Here is a 10,711-nt window from a genome sequence, read left to right as displayed (position 1 = left end):
CAATGTTTTGAATCGTTCATACCCCTGAGAAAACTTTCCTGAACCCCAGCGCCTTCTTTTCTATAGATTTACACTGACTTTTATTCAAGCTTTAGTCTAGTATATTTACTCTTTCAATCAATTTTCATTAAAGCAATTAGGTTTAGCCGTTTTCTCGTTTTTAGTCGTTTTCGTTAAGTTTAGTTATTAGGTCATTTTAATTCCCATATTTTCTCTTTAAGATTAGTTTTTACGTTTTAAACACACCACCAAAACTCTCATAAAACTCGCCTGGTTCTAGACTTCCTTACTTTATATTTCTTTCGAAGGCTTTTGCAGGAAAGATCCTCCTTCCCTGTGGATTCGATCCCTAAGTACTACAATCGATCAGCTGTGCACTTGCGGTTATTGATTTCATTTAGGTAAAACTTGACACCCTCACCACACGATACATCAAGTTTTTGGCGCCGTTTCCGGGGAAGGCACGCGTTTTCTTTTCCGCAAAACCCTAAGAAAGGTTGGTAAATTGACTCTAGAACCCCTTTTTCAGCATATTTCCATTTTTCGGTTATTTTGTTTCCATTCTCGAAGCAATGGATCCTATAAATCGAAATCCCTACTATGAGAGAGGTTCTTACAACACTCCTCAAGCCACCAGACGCAGAGAGAAGCAATACCTACGCGATCTCTACGAAGAAGTTCGAACCGAAAACTACAAAACGTTCCTGAACGAGCCCTAGACATCCTGTTCGTCGTCTGCTTCACCAAGATGAAAACGTCCAGCTCAGTAACCGATTGAGTCAGCTAGAAACGGTGGTCATGCACTTAATCGCAGCTCAAGCCGCATCAAGAACCGCCCTTCACGAGAAAATTGACAACATGTCAACTCACTTTAACAAAAAGCTTGAAGATATTTCTGCTCAAGTTAAAACCATCGAGACTCAACCAAACAAGGATGCTGAGACTATCAAGGAGAGGATAGAAGCAGTTGAAGGACGAGTCGAACAGAACGAACTTAGCATTTGCAAAGCCACTGGAAACATCCGCACCTTAGAGGTCAAGCTCGATGAAGCAGAAGAAACTATTAACGACCATAACAACCAAACCTACTCCTACTTGGAAGAGATTTGGGATGGAGTACACAAGGTTCAAGACAAAGCAGAAGAAATCGACTCAACCGTGGACAAAGTAGTCTATGCCCTTGATGAAGCCGAAGAGAAGGTCAAAAAGCTTATGCAATGACGTGAAACGAACGGTTGGACGCTTCCCATCAAAGATCTTGACCTAAAAGAAGAGGAAATAGAGTTGGAAGATCCAAAAATCAGTTTAGAAGGCAAAGGAGAAGATGAAACAGTTGAACAATCTCGGAGTCTCTCTCCTGCGGTCGCGACTCCCGCGACCGTGGCCAACCACCCTCCAGCCGCGGTCGTGAGCCTCCTACCCGCGGCAAACCACTCTACACCCGCGGTCATGCATCCTCCACCTGCGGCAAATAGTCAGTCAGTATCGTTTCAGCCCTTTTCTATTCTTACAGGTCAATGTTCATTTGATGCACCTGTTGGGACGGTAAAAACTCCTTTTCTTGAGCAAACGGTGTACGCCATCAGCTCCAAAACATCTCGAGATGAAGATGATGTATTTCCCTGCAACATAGTCTTAGCATATGAAGATGAATATGAAGGGAAATATCTCGAGGACGAGGATTATCGTCTGTTCATAGAAGGAGGCAATCCAGACAAATTGGTGGAATTAAGCGCACCAATCTCCAGGGAAAGACTCATTGAATTCAACAATTTTGTGAAATCGATCCCTCTTTATACAGGTTTCGATGATATATGGCATCTTGGTTGTCTGCAAGTTTTCTTCAGGAACAGCAAGGAGACAAAAGAGGATATCCGAACCTATTTTGGGAGGGCCAGACGCCTGACTTTTCCCAGGACATCACCTGATGCTGCAACTTATTCAATCCACCTTCAAAGACCCGAAGACTGCAGCTACTACACCAACAAAATTAGCAAAGAAAAGCTCGACGAATTCAATGATGTAGTTCAAAGTTTAACTGAAAGAATCACCTTTGCCAGAGCTTGCAAGGACTTCATGATAGGACATTACTTCTGTGAGAGCAAGGAATCAATCCCTGAAATAGAAGACTTGTTCAATCATGCCAGAAGAGTTAAACCTGTTCGAACACTTCACAAAATCGAAGGTGCAGGTCAGTTTCTCATCTCTTGTTCTATTAGAGGTGAAATGTTTAAAAACGTGCTTTGTGATTCTGGAGCTTGTCTTAACATGATGTCCAAGGCAATTGCTTTGAGACTTGGTATTAAACACCTGCACGAGACTATAGCAAAGATTTGTCTAGCTGATGATTCCAATGCAACACCTCAAGGAATAGCTCATGACATTCCTTTGAGAATAGGAGATTGCATCGTGCCTGTCGACTTCTACATTGTCTAAACGAGAGACGCAACACATCCAGTGATTCTCGGATGGTCTTTTCTAGCAACTTCCGGAGCTATAATGGACTGGCCGAACCAGAGGATTTCGTTTGCTAATATCGACAATGATGTCTTCCCGGGAGCTGTCCCATAGAACAGCAAAGCAGGAGAACGTTCTGCAACAGAAGAGTTTGAAGAAAAACTTTTGAGTGACGAAAAACCTGCTAGACAAAGCAAGGAGATGTCGAAAAACACTTGTCTCGGGACAAGATTTTCTTCATTGGACTAAGCCACTTCCTACACCAAAAGTCGAGCTAAACGACTTAAAACTGAAGCGCTTAATGGGAGGCAATCCATTTAGGTATTGTTTTCTTTAGGATTTTTCTTTCTTTTTCTATTGATCTTTTTCTTTTCTTAGTTTCAGATGTTTCTCATAAATCAAAAAAGCAAAAAAAATCAAAAAACCGAAAAAACCAAAAAGAATGATGGTCCCTGACTGCTCGGCCCAGCAGGAACCAAGGAGAAGCAGGAAACAGGCCGCGATATAAGCCCCCGCGGTCACAGGCGTTCTGACCGCGGGAAACAGCTCCTCGACCGTGGCCGCGTCTTTCTGACCGCGGCCGGACACCATTTCACCGCGGTCGCGTGACCTTTGAATGCGGCAAATGATCGTTGAGATGATACCCGACCCCAAAAACCCACTACACCTCATTCCACCTCACCAAGCCCCACTCCACCTCATTCATCACTTCCCACCACCTTCATCACCACCTATAACCTTCCCAAACCTATTCGAATGAATCCGGTCCATCTCCACCAGTATCCCGGATCCAGGTAAGTTCTCTTTGGCCTTACCAATTCGATTATCTATGCATTTTTCTCATCCAATCTCGACTTGTTTCACACTGAAAACTGTGTGATTTAAGTCTGGGGGAGGGTTTCATCCCTTTCTAACAACTTTTCTTTCATGAGTCTTGCATTATCTACACTTTTTGCATTTTTCTTAAAGTTTTTCAAAACTGTTTTTCAAAACAAAATACGTTTAAAAGGGAATGGTGAACATGAATCAATGATAGTTGACTGTGTGCTTTTAGACTGTTCCTAGTGACATGCTCATTCATGATTTAGAACTAGACTAGGCGGTAGCTAAGCACATTTGAAACAAAGTACCCAAGAGGAATTTGAATGATTTCGATTTAGATGAAGGAATACACTAGCTCTGTTTTATTTGGACTTAACTTGGACTTAATTTTCTCATTGAAGCATTAGACCTGGGAAACGAATCATACATTCAGGACTCCTTTACCCTTTTTACCACTCTCTGTTGATCCTGAATGGCTAGTTCATCTTTAGCTAGTTCCCCACCTTAACCAATCCTCTTTCAAACCACATGCACTCTTGTTTTCTATTGTCTTATATGCAGATATGTGTAAAAACGTTGGAGAGAAAGAGGAACGACGCAGTTTTCAGTCACCAAAGACAGGGACCTGCGATTTGCCGGAAAAGTTCCCGGAAGGATTCAACACAAGAAGAAGCTCAGTTTGCCTTAGAAAAATCTCAAATTTTGGTACAATCTCGTCTTTATGGAGTTTTGGTAAAATCTCAACTGGAGTTCGATTTTATGGAGTTTTGGAGACCATTTTCTGATTCCCGGAAAGAATCTAAGTCTGGGGGAATAGCTGTTCACAACAAATGTGGAAGGATTATGCAACAACATTTGGCAAGAAGAAGTGACTGAAAATTGCGGTCATCAACAGGTCCTTATCTCTCTTGCGGTTTTGCATATTATCTTGCATCCTCCAGATTTATCAGGTAACCCGAAACACTTTAACTCCACCCCTTAAACAGCCCTTTAATGCCAAACGCCGTCTACCCTGGATGATGTCTTTAATGAGAACTCACTATTGAACTTAATGAATGTTGAGAGCTAGTTGACTGGAATCAAGATTTAGATTGTTTAAGTTTTGCATGACGGAAAAAGTGGACTAGTATCTTTTGTGTCTTGGTGAGAATTTTCTAGACTAAGTTGTGGATTGATGCACGACCTTTGGTACTAGTTTAGGAGTTCATGTCTCTGAGATTTGTGCATTCCCTATTTTTGTTTTCACTTAACCAGTTTAGACTTTTGCTTTGTTTGAGGACAAACAAAGGTTTAAGTCTAAGGGAGTTGATAACACCGTATTTTGACTACTTTTATGGATCGTTTTGAAATACTTTTTCTATGTTTTTTATTTCTTTCAAGTACTTTTATTACGTTTTTCTAGTCTTTTCAGGAAACTTAGGGAAACGCTTAACAAAATGGATAGAAGACCAGATTTTTAGCTCAGAGTCAAACCGTCAGAAGTTCACCCCCGATTGAAGGCCTTCTCACCGTCTGATCCAGCTAAAATTTGGAGATCTCAAAGATGGAAGTATCAGCTTTTCAGCACACTTTACAGCTTGGCAATCTAACGGTTCAATCAAAAGATACGCAAAGAGCAAGATGTCCCGTAAACAATCTGGCAAGCGTTTCCACCCGCGGCCAACAGGCCATTCCCCGCGGTCACAACCATCCCGACCGCGGCCAGCCATCCATTCCCCGCGGTCACGCACTTCCCGACCGCGGCCAGCTAACTCTGAGTTCGAAGGCCCATTTCTGAAGCCCGTATCATTTTCCCAGCCTCAATTCCGGAATCCTAGACACCAGAGAGTATTGTAGACTATAAGTACATATCATTTAGGTCGTTTTTAAAGAGAGAAGAAGAGAGACGAAATACTTAACAGAAATTTTACTTTAAGCTTTGTTTTAAGGTTTTAGGCAGAGAGAGATCTATCTCTTGAACCCTTGTTCTTTCTTTTTCAATTTTGAATTTTGCTCTATTTTTTAATACTATGTTTTTGATTTCGTTTATCATGTCTGAATAGTTTTATTGTTGGGTCTAAGGGTTTTTCGATGTGGATATATGTGTTCGATGAGGATTCCATGAGCTATTGAGCCGAATCTTAGAACTTTTTCTTCTGAATTCGTTTTTAATGCATGAGAATAGCGTCATGAACTACAATCTGATCAAGATGCTTGGTGACACGAAAATGTTCATCCAGTGTCAGATCTAGTTTGGGAGAGCAAAACAAACATAGGAGTGGAAACCTACCTATGGGCGATTTGTGAATGCTGAAGAGTCTTAAACATAATGCATCTCTTCTTTTCCAGGGCCAGAGTAGAAATCTACTGGTCAGGGTTTAGAGAGATAGTTGTCTGTGATCACGACAATGGCGTATTCATACGTCCGTGACTCCAGTTCGAAAAGTTTAAGCTAAGATCTTATCAAATTTACTCTCTAGCAATGTTTTGAATAGTTCATACCCCTAAGAAAACTTCCTTGAACCCCAGCGCCTTTTTTTCTATAGATTTACACCGACTTTTATTCAAGCTTTAGTCTAGTATCTTTACTCTTTCAATCGATTTTCATTAAAGCAATTAGGTTTAGCCGTTTTCTCGGTTTTAGTCGTTTTCGTTAAGTTTAGTTATTAGGTCATTTTAATTCCTATATTTTCTCTTTAAGATTAGTTTTTACGTTTTAAACTCACCACCAAAACCCTCACAAAACTCGCCTGGTTCTAGACTTCCTTACTTTATATTTCTTTCGAAGGCTTTTGCAGGAAAGATCCTCCTTCCTTGTGGATTCGATCCCTAAGTACTACAATAGATCAGCTGTGCACTTGCGGCTATTGATTTCATTTAGGGTAAAACTTGACACCCTCACCACACGACACATCAGGAGCCGAAATCACTTGAGCCAAGGCATTAGGTATTGATGCGTGTCAACTGCGTGAGGGAACAAGTTTTACCCTTAACAAAAACAAATGAAAGCTGCAAGTGCACAGCTAATCAGTTGTAGTATTTAGGGATTGAATCCACAGAGATTTGTGTGCCTGGTATTCTTCTACGGTTTCTAACTTTATGTCTAGACTAGATTGTTTTTAGAGGTTGGTTGTTTGTCACGTATTAAACTAAAGCAGAAGAAAGCAAATAAATCTATCCTAAGGAACAAGTAGAAAAATCGAATGGAAAGCAAATAAAGCAAGCAAAATATCGAATTAAGGCAATTGAAATGCAGATCTAAATAAGCAAGTAAAAATTGATTGGTTTGTAAACTATGGCTAAAAACGCTGAGCTTTTGGGAACTCTACGGGGATCATAATCGGTTTTGACACTAGGGTTGATAGATTGGGATTGACGGATATTGATATATAGGGTTCTAGAGCTAGAGTACAGCGGTATGACTACATCACTGTCGTGATCATAACCAACTGTTTCTCGCAACCCTGACCAGTAGGTTTCCACTCTGGCCCTGGAAGGGAGAGAACGCAAGAGCTGCACAAGACTCGTCAATACTCCCGGTCTCGCCGCAGGTAGGTTTCCACTCCTACGGAAAAATCACCTGTTTCATTGGTCTGATACTTAATGAAAAACTTTCGCAACACTAACTATCTAAATCAGATACTAGGTGATCAATCAAGCATACATGCAATAAGAACGAGAATAAACAGAGAACAAAGTTAAAATCCCAAATCTATAAACCCAAATGTCTTAATCAATTATGAGAGCCCCTTTCAGGAACCCTAAGCCCAACTCGGGATCTACTCAGACATAGCTGAGGTCGACATCATCATTGGTTTTAATAAAAGTAATCAAAAACAGTAAAGAAAATAGATGAAAGAAAGCTTCTCTATTGAAGAACTCAGACTTGAACAATCTTCTACAAAAATTGCATCAAAACGGCTAAAGGAAAAGGGTTTCTGTAAAGTATGAAGGGTGGTGTCTAAAAACGACCTAAATGACAAGTATTTATAGTTTTCAATACTCCATGGTCTCTAGGGTTCCGGAATTGAGGCTAAAATGACTTTGGGCTTCAGAAATGTGGGCTTTAATTCGGAGTTTGTCGGCCGCGGTTGGGAATGACGTGACCGCGGGAAATAGGTGGCTGGCCGTGGTCGGGAGGCTTGTGACCGCGGGGAATGGGCTGGTGGCCGCGCTCGCGTGACTTGTTGGTCGTCTTCGAGTGGCTCCGAGGCTAATGGAATATCTTGAGATCCAACCGTTGGAATGTCTCCAAACCAAGTGCATTTGAAAGCTGGTTGATTCTTCTATAAGTTGTCCAATTTTGAGGGTGATCAGACGGTGAGAAGGTCTTCGTCTCTCCATGAGAGTTCTGACGGTCTGCATTTATCCAAAAAAGTCTTTTTGTTCCAATTTGTGTTTCTTTATCCCAAATTACTTGAAAAGTCTTTTAAAATCCAAAAACATAGAAACTCTTTGAAAACCTTTGAAAATGGAGTAAAAACACCTGTAAAAAACATTAAAGTGATCCATAAAAATGGTCAAAATCCGGTGTTATCAGGTATCCACTTAAGGAGTTATGGATTCACAACCTGAACAAAAATCCAAGTCTGGGGGAACTATAAGGAGAACCTGAAGAAAGGAGATTAGAAATCTTAAAGTAAGAAGAATGTGACTGAAACTGTGGGGGCATTTACAGTTTCATCCTCTCTTGCTGTTTTGCATAATGTCATGTCTCTCCAGAAAAAGGTAACCCTAAACACATCAGTCTTAACATTAAAAAGCCTTTTTGATACCTAACCTTAAATGCCTTGTTTAATATCATTTTGATGAGAACCACTGAAACCTTTAATGAATGTTAAGAGCTAGTTGACTAGAAGTTAATTCTAAGTGTGTGGATTTTCGCATGACGGATTAACGGACTAGTTATGTTTGTATTTTGGGTAGAATTTTCTAGACTTGATCTGATTGATGCATTGTCCATAATTAAGGTCTAGAAGTATGGTTGCTGATATTTTTGAGTTCCCTCTCATTTTTGTTGAATGATATTTTTCCAGATTTGATCTTGTTTTGTTTGATGAGAAACAAAGTCTTAAGTCTGGAGGAGTTGATAACACCTGATTTTGACCACTTTTCACCATTTATTTCAAATGTTTTTCAAAGGTTTTACTTTGTTTTAGGAACTTTTATTATGATTTCCATGTATTTATAATTTCAAGGCTTTTTATTCAGGAAACTTAGGGAATATGATGGCAAAATGGAAGAAATCCACATTTTTAGCTCAGAGTCAGACCGTCAGAAGTTCAGCCTCAAATGAAGATTTTCTCGCCGTCTGATCCAGCTCAAATTTGAAGACAATTAAGAGGAGACAACCAGATTTCCACAGCACTTTACATCACAAAGATCCAACGGTGCAATCAAAAGACACAAGGAGAACAAGTTGACCCAGTTCACCAGTCCTGGAAGACTCTCACCCGCGGGAAACACATGTTTTACCTGCCCTGGAAGACTCTCACCCCCGGTGGACCCTAGGACGAGCCACAAGGCCCAACATCAAAGCCCACTTCGCCATTTCTCTTCAGAGAAGCCCTAAATGAGACCTGGAAGACCTTAGGACCTATAAATACATTGTTTAGCAGTCCTAAACGGGTGTGTGCTCCTGTAATGAGATTTTGAGCCATCAAACTTTGTTTTTCTAAGGTTAGGCGATGGAGATGGGGATTCTTCCCCAGATCCATTGTTCTTTCTCTTTTTATCTTTTTAACTTTTCTGTTTCATTCTTTTGCGTTCTTATATGTCTTTTATCATTCATTGCATCATGTAGATTAGTCCCAGAGAGTCAAGTTGTTTGAAGATATTGAAAAGCATATATATTGATTAGGATTTCTATTGTTCTTAGCCATATTCTGGATCTCATCTCTTCTAAGTTAAAGCATGAGAGTAGACTCATGGCCTATTCTCTGAGCCTAGGATCGATCAGAGCCACGAGAGTGTTGTATCAGATCATCCATACCTAGCTTCAAAAGAACATAGTCGCTATAGGAGTCGAAAGCTACCTATAGAGAAGATTTGAGCAGACGAATTCAATGTCTAATGAATGATCTTAAGTTTAGCATGAGAGCGACAGTTAATTGCTAGATCTAAGTGATTAGTTGATTAAGGTGATGACAGTTGGTTAATCTTACATGCGTCTATTCCAGTTCAATGCAGATTCCTAGAAACAGATGAAGATAAGTCGTCCGGAAGCTAATTGGAAATGCCATCATACATCGATTAGAGTAAACTGGAGGAGTCTAAATCGCCACCTATGAGTTTAAGAGTCTTTAGTTTGAGTCGATCTGCTTTAGATGTTCTTTTAACAATTCATCCTGCATTGCATTTATATCTTGTGAATATTAGATTAGGTTTAGTTTAAGATTCTTAACCAAAAACCCCAAAACTTTTATTGGTTTATGACTTTGCTTACTTCCCTGTTTGTTGTTTCTTGCAGATTAGACATCCTCCATGTGGATCGACACCCTAAGTTCTACAATGTACATCTGTGCACTTTCAGATTTTAGGGTTTTATAAATTTAAAATTTTTTTTATGGAGCAATGAGCTTGTATGAAAAACAACCCTAGGCCCGCAAGCCCATCAGTTATCCATATGCTCATATGCATCACTCATTTGGTCAGGATGGTTCATCATCTCCATAAAACGTTGTTGCTGGATCGGATTAAATTCAGGTTCATATTTGAGTTTGCTCATAGAATCCAACATGTGGAGTTGCAGGATGACGAAATTGTTGATGTTGATGATGATGTTGCTGTTGCTGAATAGAGTTAAAAAAGTTGTGGCAGCAGCGGATGAGGAGGAAGAATAAACCTCATGAATCGTAGCGGCCGGAGCCGCTGGAGCAGTTGTAGCCGAAGCAACTGCCAAAGATCCAATGCCTTCAAAAGAATGAGTCATAGCCACAGTGACAGCTGTATTAGAAGATTCACCTATCTCCATACTAGAACTCCCCAAAATCTCGATCTTGCGATTAATTTCTCTTTGATATTGTTCAATCATATAACCTAAGTCATTGAGATCCAAAATATTTGGAGAAAACCTCCCCAGGCTTCCATCCCAACATTGGAACATGACTTCAATCATCTCTTGCTCCCTGTTATCCTTCCCCAGCATCCTCAGATTCTCAGACAATTTGGTGATCCTCTGTCTAAGAAAGGTCTCTTGGTCCACTATTTTTTTTTGTTGGTCCATCTCCGGCAACGTCCGGAAATCCGAAATTACCCTTTGCACACCAGAAGTCGATGGCCAAACATCTGGATTGGACGTATATGGACTGTAGATGATGGCACAGGCAGTGACACCGCAGAGACTCGAGATTTCTTTAACTTTCTTCAGAATGCCTTTCTTTCTTTTTAAAAAAGTTGCTTTCCTAGACGAGTTATTTTCAATGAAAGCAAGCTTCACCTTCTTCCTCGTCAT

General features: G+C 40.4%; 1 protein-coding gene across 1 annotated transcript; it reads right to left on the bottom strand.

Annotated features, from left to right (window-relative positions):
* Nucleotides 1-9,871: 9,871 nt before the first annotated feature.
* On the bottom strand, nt 9,872-10,711 carry LOC18008380 (agamous-like MADS-box protein AGL80). Its single transcript, XM_006391250.1, has one exon. The coding sequence runs from the start codon at nt 10,709-10,711 to the stop codon at nt 9,872-9,874; it is 840 nt and encodes a 279-aa protein (XP_006391312.1).

Source organism: Eutrema salsugineum, unplaced genomic scaffold, assembly GCF_000478725.1.
Source record: "Eutrema salsugineum unplaced genomic scaffold, Eutsalg1_0 scaffold_9, whole genome shotgun sequence".
Taxonomy (NCBI): Eukaryota; Viridiplantae; Streptophyta; class Magnoliopsida; order Brassicales; family Brassicaceae; genus Eutrema; species Eutrema salsugineum.
The sequence above is the reverse complement of the archived record's forward strand: the minus strand, read 5'-3'. Positions and strand labels throughout refer to the sequence as shown.